At 36.5% G+C, this 18,088-nt stretch overlaps 1 protein-coding gene across 7 annotated transcripts in view; it reads left to right on the forward strand.

The window, feature by feature from the left end:
• The window catches only part of MATR3 (matrin 3), a 28,947-nt gene extending 13,109 nt beyond the window's left edge, over positions 1-15,838 (forward strand). For 5 of the 7 annotated variants that reach the window (XM_068959972.1, XM_068959969.1, XM_068959967.1 and 2 more), the window contains 13 exons: positions 2,160-2,221; positions 2,853-2,894; positions 3,238-3,341; positions 4,625-4,677; positions 5,163-5,288; positions 5,940-6,065; positions 6,310-6,480; positions 7,812-7,943; positions 9,397-9,440; positions 9,908-10,298; positions 11,978-12,371; positions 13,014-13,135; positions 14,772-15,838. In XM_068959972.1, the coding sequence (XP_068816073.1) occupies positions 2,160-2,221; positions 2,853-2,894; positions 3,238-3,341; positions 4,625-4,677; positions 5,163-5,288; positions 5,940-6,065; positions 6,310-6,480; positions 7,812-7,943; positions 9,397-9,440; positions 9,908-10,298; positions 11,978-12,371; positions 13,014-13,135; positions 14,772-14,822 (1,818 nt within the window). In that variant the 3' untranslated portion in view covers positions 14,823-15,838. The remainder of the gene's footprint in view (positions 1-2,159; positions 2,222-2,852; positions 2,895-3,237; positions 3,342-4,624; positions 4,678-5,162; positions 5,289-5,939; positions 6,066-6,309; positions 6,481-7,811; positions 7,944-9,396; positions 9,441-9,907; positions 10,299-11,977; positions 12,372-13,013; positions 13,136-14,771) is intronic. The other 2 variants (XM_068959970.1, XM_068959971.1) reach the window with 1 other exon arrangement.
• Positions 15,839-18,088: the final 2,250 nt, after the last annotated feature.

The following is an 18,088-nucleotide window of genomic DNA, read 5'->3' on the forward strand; positions in this document are numbered from 1 at the left end:
AGAAACTGTGATATACCTCAAAGGGAAAACACGGCCGTGTCTCTAATAAAGGGATATCTAAAATTAGTGCTCAAGTTTGGCCTGATTTTCTAAAGAACAGTGTGTCCTTTCACTTGAATCAATTCAAGTGAAAGGTAATCTCAGTTTTAAGAAACTCGATTCTGAATTTCTTTAGGAGTTTTACTCTGGCATCCTTGTTAATTAGTGCCTGTAAATGTCTAGTGCCCTGAAACCTCAGAAGAGTGATGCTTCAGACTGGGGAGAGGAAAGGACTAAAGGGAAGTCTAGGTTAAGAATTGTTATTAACAAAAAGTTAACGAAGAAAGTAGGCAAGCCATTCTTTTGAAAACTTTTCCTGGGAGGAGAAAAAAAACCAAACTTGTTTATACATTAGATCTCCTTTTTGCCAACTTAAGGGCATTTAAAGTATTTAGATCCCCAAACTTGGCTCTAGTTAGTAGATGCCGTCATTTATTTGCAGTGCCCTCATTTTACATTCAGTTGATAAAATGCGTGAGGGTTTCAACCTGCTCCACGTTACCTTTTGTGTATCATGGAAGAACTTTGTAGTCTAGGTTAATGACAGTTGTTTTTTTTTTTCCCCCCTCCTCCTCCTCCTCTCTTTTTTAGAGAGACCAAGATAGGCATTCAGTGTATGGCACTCTACAGCAAGCTTCAGGAATGTCTCACTTAGGGAGGAGAATGGCTATAGCACTGCAGAAATTAAAAATCAGGAAAGACCAGAGGTTAGGAAAAATCACTTGCCAGCGTCAAGTAGAAAATATACATGAAATAAGAGATAATATACATGAAATAAGAGATGTATAAAACAGGCAGCCTGTGCAGTACATGTGTTCACATTTGAAAATACAGAAAAAGAACCTTCCGTTGCCAAAACCTTTCCCTGAAAGGTTTGTAATTACTTTCCCCTTCATTTCCCTCTGTAAACCTAAACTATTCCATGTAGTCTGCTCACTTGCTTCCTGAATAGCAGAAGAGTGGAAATAAGACCGTAGCTCACAATTGTGTAGCAGGAAACCTGGAGAAGTTTTGTCACTTCTTCCCATGCCCTTTACATATGTGAATATAGCACAGACTAATGCTGCTTTTCGTAGGAATGTGAGACTATTAAGTTCAGGCGCTCAGTACTTTGATAAAAGCGGAGTTAGTCCCCTAGCCTGCTCTCCTCATTACATGTATTGGGAGGTGAGCTCCCTTTGCAGTCAAAATAGTGTGCAGGGAAAGAGAGAAGCAAAAGAGTAGAAAGACCTCATTCCTTTCTAGCAATAGAGCCAGAACTGGAAGGAAGTGTACATTTATTAGACGTCAGCGAGCCTCAGGCTGATAAGAAGGATGGAGCTCAGGTAGCTTGCAGGGAGCAGTTACAGTCCTTTCTCATTAGCTGAGATGTTGGCTCTTCTGCAGTTGCTTCTGAACTTGCCCAGTGCACCCTTTATGCTACTGACCACTCCAACTGCAGTTTAGTCCGTTTTATATACAGTGGATCTTTCCATTACAAACTTTACACTGATACCGAGGTAATTTGGTATAATTCCATTATTTCTGCTCTGTGCCATCTTGAACAGATCTCCTTTTCTTCTTGATACTTATTCCCCTCAAATGCTGATACATTTTTATATTTTGTGTGTAATTGTAGTTTGTCCTAGCTACATTCTTTCATTTCTTTTAGTCTTTCCTTTCTGAATTCCTTGCAATTTCTTGGCTTCTTTCTGGCTCTAAAAACATGAGTGTTTAGTGCATATTAATCTTCGAAAATCTGAGGAATGAAGCAGAGAGAGTAGAGGAAATTCCAAAATTATTGAAGAGAAAAAAAATCTCAGCATCCTGTTCTAAAGCTGAAATCATGCTGATACACATGTATACCGTAGCAGTCTTCCCTGGCAAGCTTTGCATGTCTGAGGTAGGATCAAGCCCATAGATTACAAACAGTCTTCATCAGACACTTTTTCACCCAGGTTGAAAGTTAAGAGGTAGGTCCAATTTCAGTTTCTCTTTCAAGTGCTGCAAACACAGTTCAGTATCTATATGCATCTTAGATACTTCAGCTTAGAAGAGATTATGCTATGCAACCACATTATTTTGTTAAAGATGGTTTATCATATGTGGCTGTTAATTTTTAATTATTTACTTTGCTACAGGAGTGGAACCATCATATCAATGGAGCGACTCACAGTCGGCGTTGTCAGCTGCTTCTTGAAATGTATGAATTTGAAATACGTTAAGCATTGTTGTGGCATGAGGGCGTGTACAACTAAATGTGAATTACGTTGCACAAAGCAGGCTTAAAACGATGCTGTGCGTTGTAGGGGATTAAAACATGCAACTTAATTAAAAGAGCATCTTCAGGAGAAAAAAGGGATCTTAGTTTAGACTATGGGTAGAGAAGCAGTTCATAACTTCTAAATTCTTCTGATTTATATGTAAAGTTTTAAAGAGAATCGGCTCTTAAGCGTTGAAAACGTGGTGTGTTTTTTACAGCACCCTACTAAGACTTGTGCCAACATCTACGTTTTTTTTATAAAAAAGAATCTGCTTATATGCAAATTATGTTGCAAAATTGCTGGATGTGTTATATTTCGTGTAGGAAGTTTCTCGTTAAGAATAACGCTCCCTTTTACTCAAATTGTCATTAGATTCTTCTCATTTCTCTGGTGCTCCTGTAGTGGATGGTGTTACTAAACGTGTTATATGGGTATATTATGTAAAGGTATTGCTGCTTGTATGGAAAAACAGGTATGCAAGTTATTATGTATATAGAGAATCAGAATTAGAAAGATGGTATTTTATTTTTCTTACTGCTTTCTTTTTTTTTATTTTTTTTATTTTTTAAGATACCCAGAATGGAATCCTGATAGTGATTCAGGACATGGAATGTAAGTAGCAATGAATGATAGAAAATACAGATTGTATTACTGTTCTTCCAGTTTGAACAGTCCAGTTATTCCAAATCAAAATTTTGGTTGATGTTTAATTGATACTTTAAAGTACTTGTAGCTTTTCATTTGAAGGAGAGTAAGTTCTTAGCATTTGATGTAGAACAGCACTCCTCCATGTCTTTGAATGGGTAACTGCCTTTGTTTTCTGCTAGCTGAAGAGCAACAGTAAAAGTAATTAAAGTGGTTGCCCTACGGGATGCTGTGCAGGAATTACATTTTTGGAGAATGAAGGCTTTGCAGTTTTTATCTAAAAATTTGTTTGTTTGTTTTCTCTTTCTAGGGGTGATCCTTTTATGTTGCAGCAGTCCACAAACCCTGCACCAGGTATTCTGGGACCCCCACCACCTCCATTTCACCTTGGAGGACCCCCTGTTGGGCCAAGAGGTAATATAAGCAGGCATTCTGAATGTCCATTTCTTTAATTTCTGCTCACCTTAAGTATTAGATGCCAATAAATTGTGTTCCTAAGTATTTTAGTATATTGTGATTATGTTAAAGCAGCTAGACAGTAGGTGGTTCCACGAGCAACACCAGACTTTCCTTGTTACCCTTGGGGGTTTAGTTCATCCCCTCTCCTGTGTTGTTACAATAAAGCAAAGTGTGGGGTGTTCAGTTCAGAGCAGTGAAACTGAAGTATTTCTTTTTCCATACATACTTGTACTTTTACTTCCACGCTTCCACCCTTCCCTATCCCCTAACTACCAGCCACATTATTATGGCTGGTTTTTAGCTGTGTTTGACTAGCAGCGTGTATTTTGGGGCCTTTCTTTTTCCCCCGCTTAGAATTTTTCTGCATCTGTCTTCTGTTTAGCTATGTGTTGGTGTGGAGTTTTTGTAAAACTTGAAAGAATTCAATCTCCTGAGTCTTTCCCTCTTAGTTGACTTCAAATGAATTTGACAAATACATTTGGATATTGACTGGGAAATGGGAAGACAGATCATGCCATAGGAAAGCAGGCAAAAATCTGATCTTGCCTGAAGTTTTTATTTTCTCCCTCTTTAATAGTTTTGCTCTTTTAGTCACTCAAACTATTTCATTTATCTAGGTATCCTGACAGAATGCAAGCCTTTCAGACACTTCAAAAGGAATTTTAAATGACAAATGCTTTTTTTAGTTAATTTCTTTAAAATGCTGCTGTTAATATTTCAAAACATTTCTAACTCAATTTTGAATCAATGGGAAAGCTTGCTTTTTTTAATTTTTTTTTTTTAAGGAATTTCCTAATAAAATAGGTATTACAGTAGAACTAGAGTTGTTTTAGAACTATAATTAAGATTCTTCTTGTGCACATACAAGCTAAATTGTAAGAAACATGCCTTCTTACTGAGAAATTTCTGCTATAAAACTTTTTTTTTTTTTTAAGTGGGCTTTACTTATTCTCTGGTATTTCTAGATGTCAGGAAGTACAGATCTTTGCAAATGTTCCTGTAATGTTGAATTGAACAGGATGCTCAGGAAGGACCTCAAGTTGCAAGAGCTTTTAAGTACCCAAATTGACTGCTTTTTCAGATTGTTAAAAATGAAATAATTAAAGCAGTTGTTAAAACTTGACATTGTTTCATTTTGGTATTGCAAGTTTTATCTCTGAAGAATTTCCAGAGGGACGCATGTTAATAGGAATCTTACTGGTTGAACTAAGCTTGCTTATTCTTTTAATGTCTTAAAGGAGCTGGAAATGGAAATATGCAAGGACCGAGACACATGCAAAAAGGCAGAGTGGTTAGTATTAAACATTTATTTCAAGAAACATCTCTGAAGGTCATTAGGGTTTTTGTGCAAATATACTTTTTTAGTGAATAGAATATTCTCTAAATAGTGAGATTTTAGGATTTATTTGTTTGGAAACATTGAGTTTTGGAGTAAGATGGGGGTTTAACAGTGCCAAATACTGTACAAAATAACTTATTCCAAAACTGTACAGTTCCTATTCTGATGAAGCTGTGGGGCATGCACATACAGAAAGGAGGCTTAGGCACAGCAGACATCTTCCACTGTGAGCGTTCTTGGAGATTCTGTGCCTTTTCTTTATGCATCTGGTGTTAGTTACTGCTGAAGACTTTTTATTTATTTAAAAAAAAAAAAAAAGCAGAGCCTTGAAAGGCTTTCCTTTTAAGATAGCTGATACACATTTTGCATTTATGCTATACGTACATACATATATATACATATATACATAAACACCCCCCCCCTTCTGTCTTCAACAGGAAACCAGCAGAGTTGTTCACATCATGGATTTCCAGAGAGGGAAGAACCTGAGATATCAGCTGCTTCAGCTTGTTGAACCGTTTGGAATAATTACAAACCATCTGATTCTAAACAAAATTAATGAGGTAAGATTAGACCCTTTTGCAGTATAGTTGGTACTAGTTGGTGTCTTTAGTGTGCTTACTGTCTGCGCTTAAATTTTTGTAAAAGAACTTACTTGACTTTTAAGTCGTTTGTCACTAAGACGGTGCTTCGAAGGAAGAGCAACTTGTGTATTTCTTTTCACAAATGTTGTAATACTACATGTTAACTTTAAAATACTGTTAAAAATCATTCTTGTCAGCTCCTAGCTTTCTTCAAAATACACCAAACTTGCCAATAACGTTCTTGTTTTGATATTCTGTGAAAGTCGTAGTTCATACTAGGTGTCATGTTTGGAAGTGTGAAGAAAGCCAATATATAACTCTGAGGAGAAAGACCTTGAAAGGACAGGAGGAAACTGTTGAATATTCTAAATCCGAGCATGAGTGTAGTATAGCCTAACTTGAACTCATTTTGAATGTCCCGTAATGGTTCTATTTGTGCATCTAAATAAAGTAGTATGTCTAATTTATGCTTTAATTCTACAGATCAGTTAATTTTGTAATCAAAAATTCATTTTGATTTTGTTTTTAATGCAAATACTTAAAGCAAAGCAAGGAATAGCTTGAGATTTTAAACAACATACTGATTTTTGAAAGAGCTGTGATTTAAATCCTTCTTTTGTATGATTTCAGGCATTTATTGAAATGTCAACCACTGAAGATGCCCAGGCTGCGGTAGAATACTACTCAACAACACCAGCCCTAGTATTTGGCAAACCAGTAAGAGTCCACTTATCACAGAAATACAAAAGAATAAAGGTAAGTCACTTTTACTTTTAACGTTGCCTTCTTTTAAGCTGGGGCAGTCAGTGTTATGAGGATGTTGTGTTAAAATTATTGTAATTTCTTAATTTTATGTACATTTCAGCTGTACCAAATTGGTCAGGGGAAGGATGTCCATATAATTTATTTGGTTGCTTTAAGTGGTACAGTGTTAAGTGTATTTTATGTAATATGGACCTCAAAACAAAACAAAAACTTCATTAGCTCCTCTTCATTTTAGAAACCGGAGGGGAAACCTGACCAAAAAACTGAGCCACCAAAACCAGAACTTGGTCGTGTGATTCACCTCAGCAATTTACCGCATTCAGGATACTCTGACAACGCAGTACTCAAACTAGCTGAACCATATGGAAAAATAAAGAACTATATTCTCATGAGAATGAAGAGTCAGGTAACTGACCCTGGAAATATACCTAACTATCAGAAGTATACCTAACTACCAGAAGTGTGAATATTTGAAACTCATGTTTTTAACTCTGAAGAAATACCATACATTCAATAAGTGTATCTGTAGACTGTTTCTGCTCTAGTATAGAAATGAAAATTATTAGAGGATTATGTAGGTTGTGTTCTGCTATCTAGCTTACCTTGAAATGTTAACTGTAAAATGAGCTTCTTCAGTAAAAGAATAAACTTGTAAAAAACAGGCTTCATCTGTGAGTGGTCAGGCTTAATTTTCTGTTATTATGGAGATCTCTACGTGTCTTGGACTTGTTTTTAAAAACCTTAAAAAATGCTGACTGAAAAACATTAAGAAATATAGTGTAGTATTAAACATACTTCTGTCACTTACCTTTTAAAACACTCTTTTCATTCTTTAAAACAAATATGATTCTGCTGTTGCTCGCTGTGGCTTTTAAATAATATTTGAAAAACATATTGCATGTGTATAGTAAAAAACTAGTGTTCATGTACATGATTTGTGTGAATGCATAAGAATTTTAAGTATTTAACCTCCGGTTTGTTGTTAAATAATAAGAAATTCCAAGGCTTTTCAGAGATCGGTGCCGGAATCCAGTAACGCCACGCTTCTGTGTGGAGTTAAAAATGACTAGAATCTATTGTATGACCTGTTTTTTAAAAAAAAAAAAAAAAAAAAAACTCTGACCTTATTTCACTGGGAAAATAGAAATCCTTTCCCTCTGGGTTTGACGTGGAAACAGCTTTGCTTCATCTGCTGCTGATACTGTTGTCCAAACGTGTTTTGAAAGGTTTGTGCAGCAAACTTAGCGTGTCTTAGAGACTTGATTTTTGGAGAAGCAGCTGACGAAGCACTGCTTTTGGACCAGCAGTTGCTGCCTTCCTGTTTCAGACTTGTCTTTCTTTTCTCTCTCTCTCTCGAAAAAAGGAGTAGTTTCCCAATTATCCCGGAATTCCCAACAACTTAGCACCAAATAACTGAGAGGAGTTTCATATTCAAGATGCTCTTTATTTTGAAATCTTATGTCACCTTAGGATGGTGTTTTTTGCAGATTATTTAAATACCTGTTATTTAATTTCAGAACTTTCTACAGGACAGACGTTACTTAATTCAAAACCTAGGGACTTCAGAGCACTTTGGTAAATTATTAAAACACAGTTAGTTTGGAGAGCATGGATACAGCTGAACCTCATGATTTGGTTTTGACATTTCCAAATATTATGTTCAAAGTCAAATAGTGTTGCCTGTGGAAGTGCTGTGCATACCATGGGTAATTTGACTGTGTATTTTAATATTTTCAGGCTTTTATTGAGATGGAGACCAGAGAAGATGCTTTAGCTATGGTTGAGCATTGTGCCAACAAAGCTCTTTGGTTCCAAGGCAGATGTGTGAAGGTGGATTTATCTGAAAAATACAAGAAACTGGTGTTAAGGGTAAGTGAGTCTTTTTAGTTGGAAACTGATTTTTGGTTGTAGGTAAATGTGTAAAGTGAATTAAAAAGCAACTGTCACTTTCTGATTCAAAGCCACTTGTAAATTACAAGCTCAGTTTAATATTTTCTAGCTCTTTAAATGCAGTTGTTGAGTGTTCTGAGCCTTAGAACAAAATAAAAGAATTTCCCTTCCATATATCTTAAAAACTATAGAATTCGGATTATAGAGTACTCAGACAGTGCAATTTTTAATTTAAAAGGTGATCTGTGCAGAATATCCTGTAATGTGGATTTTTTCTCACCCTCTTCTGGAAACGACTTAGGATAAAATCAGAAGCTGGGTGGCAGGACTATGTACTCATCCACTTGTTCACTTAATTCTTGATTTCTTTCTTCCTTTTCACAGTAGGTGATTGGTTTATTCATTTTGTTGTGCACTTGCTCTCGTTTAAAGACAAAAAAATTTATTAGGGATTTTTAAACTACAAAGTGTTAAAACAGAATACAAGTTTCTTGTGTTGGATGTGATCCAAAGCTTTAGTACCAGAAAGCTTTTCCATCACCGGTGTTGTTGCCGCTAACCCCAGTTACCTACATAGATATTTATTCTCACAGTTTAATCTCTAAGAATATGTTTTGTCAAAACTTATGCTGTAACTGCACTCCTGTATGTGCAGTTCATTTTCTATACTGACGAGGAGGTTTGGCTGAATTTTTTTAACCCACAATTGCAATTTTGTTATGGCATAGCATACTTTCATTTGAAAGCTAACACCGTTGCAATTTTAAGACCTCCTCCATTGGACTAGGACGCTTAAGGTACAAAAGTGGGAGAAATCTGAACTGTCAAGCTGTCTCATCAACCACAATTGAAAAGAAAAACTTTCCATTGCAGAGTATGGAGAATTCTTATTATTGCACATCATCGTGTACCAAAACCAAATAGTTTGTGGCAAGTTCGAATACTTAACCAATGCATGAACTTGTTTTCTGTGTTAATACTTTGTGTAAGTGAAAGTTTCTATTCTGTAATTCCTAATGAAGTGAGACGTCTTCAATCTTTAGAAGCTTTCCTTGTAGCCCGCTCTTAGCAACAGGGAGAAGAGTATAGATTAAGATGAGGTTTGTGCCATTACTTGCACCACCACCATTGAATCAGTTTATAAACAGAAGATTTGTTGTATTGATTTTCTGCTGCATGATTTATTTTTGTATTGGGCAACTGCTATTTTTGGCGAAGAAAGAGAACTAGTTTCTAGGTTAGTAAGGCTTCTGACAGCTAACAGCGAATTATTCAGTTGGTAGTGCGCATGGTATAATAGTACTTGTGGAATAACGTAATTGGAAGTGCTTGGCTAGAGTGTACTGTCCTGTCTGAATTAATGGGGTAACGCTTGTATAAATAATGCTCTGCTGTGAATTATGAATGTTATTTATTTATCTGTTTATTTTAGATTCCAAACAAAGGAGTTGAACTACTGAAAAAGGATAAAACTAGGTAATTCCTATTACTATTAAAACATAGTGTTGTTTAAAAGAAACATGAAAATACCTTATCCAGAATACAGAAATGACAGAAGAGAGGTCTGGCAAGCTCTGAGATCATCTTGTCCACTGTTTTGTGCTCTGAGATATTTCTGTTCCTGATGTGTAGTTGCCTGCCCTCTTCCTCTAGTGATGGAGATTTCGCAGCCTCTTCAGGCTCCTCGAGAAATCTGTTCCAGTCTTTAGTTAGCCTTGCCTTCCTGCAATTTAAATCCACTAGCAGTTGTTCTGTCTTGTAAGGATAGTTTCTCCTTACGGCAGCCTTTTGCGTATTTGAAGAATGGTATCCTATTTCCCTCAACCTTCCCTTTTCTAAACTTAAACAAACATAGCGGTCAGACTTGACTAAAAAACATAACCTACTTTTTTTAGTTGTTTCTGGGCTCTCTTCAGATCTACAGCAAGTATTTTTCTTTTCAGAAAGAGAACCTATTCTCCAGACAGCAAAGATTCTCCAAGCGATAAGAAGTCTAAAACAGATGGTACTCAGAAACCTGAAAGTGGCGGTGCGGAAGATAAAGTGAAAGAGGAGAAGCAGGATGATGCTGCTGAGACATCGGGCGCTAAAAGTAGCGAACAGGCAGACCAAGATGAGCCTAGTTTACTCCTTGAATCTGAAGATGAGCTGCTAGTGGATGAGGAAGAAGCAGCAGCACTGTTGGAAAGTGGCAGCTCAGCAGGAGATGATGCAGATGTTGCCAATTTAGCTGAAGTGACTACTGAAGAAAAAAAGGATGCAGCTGATGATGTGACCATAAAAACAGAAGGAAATGTTGTGGCAAATCCAGCAACAAAGAAAAAGCTTAAAAAGGTAATCATATGGCAAGTTACCCGAGTTTGGGAAAACAGTTTAACTTGAATAACATGCCACAGTATTCTATTTCAGATCTCTTTCTGCAGGTCTGTAGAATACCTGCGTGTCACACTTCTCTGAAGAGAAGCAGGTGTTAAAACTTCCTGTGAAGAAAATGAAAGATCCCATTGGCTGCAACTTGCACATGAAATCACTTATAAATCAGTCTTTCTCTTTTGACAGAAACTAATATAATTGGTGGGCTTCCACTCATGTCGGTTCCCTGGGTATTTGGCTTTCTTTTTGCTCCTTGTTGGACTAATACTAGGCAGCACCCAGGAACTATTTTCTCTCTAGCAGTTTCTCTTAAGACTGGAGGTAGTTGGCTTTTTGAGCGAAAGCAGAATGATAACATTTAAGAAATTATTTATTTGGGACTACAGGCTGTGTTAGACTGGACAATATCATAGGTGTATCTAGTCTTAGCTGGCTAGAAAGCTAGATAAGTACATTTTGGGTTAGCCAAAACCTGTTTTCAAATGAAAAAAAAAAAAGAGTTTCAAGATCTTTCCAGTCATGTGCCGTTTATTGTAATCTCCCTTTCTCTCACCAAATGTTCACACACGTTGCCATGGTTGTTTATCTCCTACCAGCTGCTTTTTTTTCTGTTTGAAGTATACCCGCTATGTGGAATAGCATGCAAAATGGCCAGTATGCAAAGTGTCAGTAATTTTAAACATTATCTGGAATATTTTTCTGTAAAACAAGTAAGGCACAGTCCTTACTCTAATGACTGCAGTGTGCGTGGTTTTCAATTTTGGGGATCCTTTTATCGGGAAGCTAGTTAAATGGTGTTGGGATTAATACTATCTGGTGAAACTGCAGTTGTTACTACTTGTTATGTGGTTATCCTTTATGATAAACTGTCTTGAGCCAAACCTTTTTTCCTTGAAGACCTATGTTCTTAAAGCATAGTTTTAAAGCTAGTGCTACTTCTTGTCATGTCTATTCGTGGTTACTGTTAAACATGTGAAATATGTCTGTCCATATCAGCAGGAACATTGCAAAAAAAAAAAAAAAGGAGAATTTAGACTTACCCACTGTCTTTCAAGGAAGTTGGATTTTTAAGAGACCTGCACAGTTCTTTGATGATGGGGTTGGTTTAGGGGGAGTGTTTTTAATGGGTGGGGGGAAATCCAAATGGTTGAAAAGGGTTTCCTAAATTTTCTCTTTAAAAAAAAATCATGTTATTAAGTTGGAACAGAAATATTCTGTATGGGCTTGAATTTCAGGATCTTTTAGGCTTGTCAGGAAAAAAACCAAAACTTCTGCGTTCCAAAATTACATCCACTTAATTTTAATTAAAATACTCATGAAAGTAAGAACAGACCAAAAAGGCACTGAAACTTTCAATTTGAGTGTCGCATGTTGACCTGGTAAAACAGTGGGCATTCTAGTGGTGCTAAAATGTTTACTCTGAATTGAATGTCTGATTCCTGGACAGGGTGGTACCTTTAAAACGAACTTGTAGCACTTCTGCATGTTTGAATAACATTTAGAATGAGTGAGATAAGTTTTGAAGGAAGAATTTCAGGATTTTTCCAGGGAGTTTAGAGATGTTTCTCTTCTGCAATTTAAGCCAGTTTGAGGGAAACATTTAAGAATAAGCTGACATAAAGAAAACATTTTCTCAACAGCGATACGTGGGTGGCTTTCCACGGAGCATGGAAGGTTTTGTCACTCTAGATGAGGTTGGTGATGAAGAAGACTCGGATCATCAGAAACTTCGCAAGTCAGGTTTGGCAGTAAAATCTGCTGGCAAAAATGATGATAGCTTGGCAGAAATCAAGGTAGACAAGATTGAGGAGCCAGAGCAGGAAAATGAAACATTAGAAAATGGAACCAAAACTGAAGATAATTTGAAGACCGAAACTGTTGAAGCTTCTGATATCACAACGCCACAGGAAACTGAGAAAAACGTCCATGAAAATACAGACACTCAGGATGAACAGGAAACAAAGAATATTCAGGAGAAACCTGTTGTCCCAGATGAATTTAGGATTGGGCCATACCAACCAAACATTCCTGTCGGTAAGGCTGTTTTCATTTATTTTCAAATACATCTCTGTGCATTGCACTAGCTTTTCTCATTTCATTTAACTTTTCTTTCTGGCAGTGCATTGGCTCTGAGCATTTGAAGCAAGGGAAGAGCTTACCATTTCATTTTAGGGCTTCCTGCTCATCTCCTCTTCACTCCTCCTCTGTCCCCAGTGTTTTCTTTTTTCTTTTCTTTTCTTTTATTTTCATACAGTTTTCCATAACACTTTCCTTAGCCAGAGTTTAAACTGGAAGAGGTATATTTTTAGCAACACAAGTTTAATTAATAGCACAAATCACAATAGCGATAGTAGTTTAGATGCATACTAAACATAGAAAGCAAACTGATCACGGGACATTGTTAGTTCTCTTGAAGGAACCAATAAAATGGACCCTTAATCTGAGAGGTTGATTTTAAAAAAAAAAAAAAAAAAAAAAAAAAAGTCTGCACATATTTAGTTTATTACTAGATCCCTGGCTTGAGAAACTAAAACAAGGACACTTAAAGACAAAGCAGCTTTTAATGTAAAGTGAATTATGGTTTTAAGATTTAGCTTGAAATGACATATGACATTTAAAAAAAAAAATGATGTAGAGTAGATCTCTTAGTTTATTTTGTGGTGTTTACTTCTCTAGGTGTGAATTATGTGGTACCCAAAACAGGGTTTTATTGCAAATTGTGTTCCCTGTTCTACACAAATGAAGATGTTGCAAAAAAGACCCATTGCAGCAGCCTTCCTCATTATCAAAAGTTGAAGGTAAGGCAAAAACTTGTTCATTTTAAGTGGCGTGATTCTTTCCTGGGGAATAGATCTGAATAAGACTGGACTGAAAGGAGGAGGAAAAAAAAAAAAAAAAGAGCTTTCAGGCAGTGGAAATTGGCATATACTATAATTCTTAGTTCAAGTTCTCCAAAATTTCATCTTTTGAAAATATTACAGAAGATAGACATTTTAAAAGATGGGCTTTAGGATTTTTTCCATAGATTTGGATTCGAGAGAGCATTCTGATTTGAGTAGAGGCCAACCTTAGAATTAGTGGTGCAGAGTAAATACAAATGACTCAGCTCTTTTCCTTTTGTCCCTTTGAGGGTATTTTTAATCAGTCAACAGAGCTTAAGCTGAAATCTTAAATATTTATCTATTTAAAAAAAAACATATTTGCAACTTCTGATTTTGTGAGCATGTTTAACAGTTTCAAATTGGATTAGGTATCACATGATTGCATGGCATGAATGATTATGCTGCTGCTGTATTTTTGTGTATTGTGAGCTGCTTTTAAATATCACCTCTGAGAAAGGGAAATCCTAAACAAAGCTGTAATAATGCATTGTTCACATCGACTGATTTCATTTCAGTTGATTACTGAGCTGAAAACTAGGCCTGGGGACTCCACAGAGAGGAAGAAGCAGGCATCTCAGACTAGAAAATTTGCTGCCTTTTTGCAATAGGGAAGCCTGAAACAAATACAGGGCCCCTGAAAGCAGATGGCACAAATGACTGTCACAAAGCCAAAAACATCAGCAAGGAGGAACTAGATCAGAAAATCAACTACCATGCAGAACCCTGTAGTAAAAAAACCACCTCATCCATCACCCATAGCTTTTTTTTTTCTTTTTTCCATTGAGGTACCTGTTTACGGGATTTGAAATACTTGATGTAAACAGGGGAAGTGGGGGAAACGATCCAGGGAGTTGTTAGCAATTTATTAGTTGTATCACTTACTTAAATGTGATTTGATTTGCTTTTTCCTGGCACAAGTGACTAGTAACATTAGCATTGTGTTTGTAGAATTGGGGGAGGAATGGGACAAATTCAGCTTTGGTTTCACAAGGGCAAGGCATTTCTCTATCTGGCAATCTATTTTAGCTCACTTTGAGAGCAATAAGAAAAATAGATGACTTGGTTATTACTATCAGATATTATTAAAATTATAACAAATTCCTCTAATTTCTACAATAACCCTTCTAAGAGAGAGAAGTGTTTTGTTCCTGGCTCTATACATGGCAAACGTAGACCAGGTAAGTGGCCCAACCGCTGTCAAAAGTCCATGACAAAAGGGAAAGTGATTTCTCTTAGCTTGCCAGGTCGTGTAACCTCTTAGGATGGCAGAACGGCAGGGCTGGGTAAATGCTTGTAGAGGCTGCTGTTTTGGTGTTTACTGTTGGTAAGCTGTATGTTCAATGACTTAGTGATGAGGCTAATGCTTCAAAGGAGCTCCGCGTAATTTCTGCATGTGGAATGTGGAGAAGTGCCAGTCTTGTTTGTTAAGACCGTTGCAATTAATATTCAGAAATTTTAAAACTTGAAAATGGGGTTTATGTTTAAAGTGTTAACGTTGCAACTGCAAGAAACTGCTTAATATATCCAAAATATGGTGGTTTTCTTTCAACAGAAAATTCTGGATAAAATGGCAGAAGACCACAGACAAAAGAAAGAAGCTTAAAAGGAAAGAAGGATGTAAGGAAAACAGTGGCTTTGTTTTTAATGTTAATCTTTTTTAAAAGCAGTACAAGTAGTAGATGGAGATACTGTATTCTTTTTTTTTTGTTTTAGTGAAATACAGTAGGCGTTATAGGTCTGTTCATGTGTTAAATGTTGTAGCAAAAAGCATATGCAGTTAAGTTAATGACAAAAATTTGTTCTTAATGTGGGAATGGCAACAAGTTTTCGTTTTGACACTTCAAGCTATTAAAGAAAAAATCTTGCACCCTTGTGGAAAGCTCATTTATGAAAAGTAAAGTTCATTTAAGTGAAAATTACTACTTTCAAGCTTCAAAAATTGTCTTTCAGTCCCATTCTCAATAAAAAATAAAAAGTAACACTGTATTTTTATTTCATCTAGAACATTCCATATCTCAGTCTGAGCCTAGCAGATATTTAATTTGGAACGTAAGGCTGTCATAGCATTTCACTTTTGAAAAGTCTTTAAATGTAAGTTGCATTTTTAAATGTTGAATTGCAGTTTCTTTTAATGTCATTGCTGTTATCTAGCATATAGGAAAATTAGTGATTAGTCAGCTTTACAACTTTGTGATTTTTTTCTAAGCTCTTGATAGACTTTCCTATTCAGCTATTCTGTGTATTTTTAGTGAAAAGTAAACGCCCATTCTCCTCTGACCAGTATTATTTCCTTGAGCTCTTCCTGCTTTTACTTGAATCTTGTAGCTGTCGTACACCTCTGGTATATTCAAAAGCAGCATTTGAGTCCTGAAATGTAAAAAGGTATCTTTATATTCTTTACATGTAATTTTCATACCTGCATTTTAAAACTGTTTTTGTTAAAATCTGGTTTCGTCAGAATCTTTAGAACCGTGCTCTTAATGTACCTGCACATGTGACATGTGAACAGGAATTTGCATGTGTAACCTGTGTTTATCTGTAGTTTTTGTTATTTACTGCTTATTTGTGAATTCAGGTTACTAAAGTGATTTACCAATAAACAAAGCTAGGCAACAGTGATTTGTTCTAGATGTTTGGCATGTTAACCAATGTGTTCACTGAACTTTTGACTCCTGTGTTCATGGTACCACACTGAAAGCCTAGCTCTCTCTTTAAAATTTGCATGTTTTAACACCTATGATTTAGCAGCTTACTACATAACTTTTCTTTCTCTTTTCTAAAAACCCTTCCCTTTCTAAACAAATTAAAATAACACTTGTTAAAACAGTTAGGTATATTCTGCTGATGGTTTCATTTTTGTAGATTTTGTGGCATTTTCATGTAAGCTAAGTTCAAGCTGCATCACATTCTGTCGGACAAAAATGATTTGGGACAGTAGTTTCACCCTGACCCTCTTTGCCTACCAATGAGTCGTCAATGCTAAGAAGGGCTTACAAATGTAGGAGTCTGAATCCTGATGAAGTTGATTCACTGAAACAAGCAGACGCATCTAGCAGACAAAAGATGGTGTATTTTGTAAAGTCAGGTCCTAATAACTTAACTCCACAGTATGCTACTTTCACGGTTAAATCTTCAGAAAAAGAAGGGGTGCAGTCGCTCTCATGTGAGAATTAAGTAAAAATGTAAATGTTTTCTGCACTGGTTGTAGCAGTTTCTCTGAGGACTGACTATATGTAGTAGTGAAATGCTAATAAGCAGCTAATGCACAGATTTTGTATTTAAACAGCAGATCCAAATTTTTAAACTGAAATATTTAATGTGCAGGGATTCATTCTTGCACTACTTTTAACAACCTAAGTTACTGCTTTATCCATGGCGTTCCTTAGTATGTAAAGTACTGGTTGTGTTTTTACAAAACTGATGAACAACGAAACAATTAAACATAATGTGGTGAAGGTGTTTAGTCTTAGAACTACTCTGCTGCTTATTTCCAAAAGAAATTTGGAGTACACGCAACAGAAGTCCTGCAAGAGGACAATTTTGGCTGCTAGTCACAAGGAGGTACTTGGACCTGCTTGCACAGAATGACATTTCTCATTCATCCATCTCCAAGAGGCTGTTTAGTTCATCAGTCAAGCAGAGGACTTGACTTCAAAGCGTTCATTTAATGTTTGGCACTCATCCTACTTCTCTAAAGATGGTAGATAGGAGTTTATTTTGAAGGGAGAAAGGCAGAATTACAAGGTTCCCGTTCTCTCCCTCTCCACCCCAAGCAATTTAACAATATTTCCTTACGACATATGCACTTAAGATTAATCTATTAAGACATACAGAGCTTTAGTAGTATTTTATTTCCAAAGTAGCCTTTACTTACCTATTAAGCACATCTTAAATAGCTATGCAGTTCAGTGATCTTGCATCTAGTGTCCTCAGTCTGTGGTAAATTTTAACCTGTATAACTGTCAGGGATTAAACTGAAGATAATGCATCATGTAAAGTATCTAAACATAAGGAATCAGGCCTAAAGCAATTAGGGCATAGTCCAAATCGAGAGATCAAAAATCGTTTGCTCACATCAACTTTAACTCAGTTGCTGAAATCAGTGGAAGCTAGATGCCCAACACGTGCACTTTCAAAGCCTTGGCAGGCTGTATAGAAAAGCCTTCACAGCTACGCACGTGTAAGATGACATTTGCATACATAAGGAAATAAGTCACAACTAATCTACCATTGATAAGTGTCTTCTGTTTACATGTTAAGGATATGGAATGAATGCATGTATTACACTTATTTCTGATGGAAAGAAGGCTTCAGCAGAACTTAATCTTGAGGGCAGATCTTGCTGTGGGTTACCAAGTCTTTGGAAATAATTGTATCAGTTTGCATCTTTAAGGAGGTGAGGGAGAAATCGAGTAGAACATGAGATCCTTCAGCATGAAATATTAGATGTTGGCTGTGTAATTCAGATGCCAGCTTTCACATATGAATTTCAGCTTCTCGGAAAACAACTACAGACGCTGTCGTTTCTTTGCGTAGGGTATGTTTCAGCAGAGATGCAACTAGGCCCTGGGCCTGCCGAGTCTAGGGGAAATGAATAGGAGAAGGCTCCGCTATAGCTCAAAAGGCCGCATGTAACGCTGGATTTACTAAGATGTAGTTGGACATCGTAGAAGCTAAGAACAGAGCGGGTTTGATTTTAGAGTATCCCCGGTACTTGCCAGGGATGTTTTAAGGTCATGCTTAGCTAGAAGGCAAGCATTTAGTGAGCCTAAGAATGATGGGCTGTGGAGAGAGCTCACAGGCAAGCCCTGTAAAGAAGTTACTAACAGTGACTGAAGGACCAGTGAAGTCATTAGAAATGTTTGATTC

This window comes from Struthio camelus, chromosome 13 (assembly GCF_040807025.1).
Source record: "Struthio camelus isolate bStrCam1 chromosome 13, bStrCam1.hap1, whole genome shotgun sequence".
In the NCBI taxonomy this organism is placed as follows: domain Eukaryota; kingdom Metazoa; phylum Chordata; class Aves; order Struthioniformes; family Struthionidae; genus Struthio; species Struthio camelus.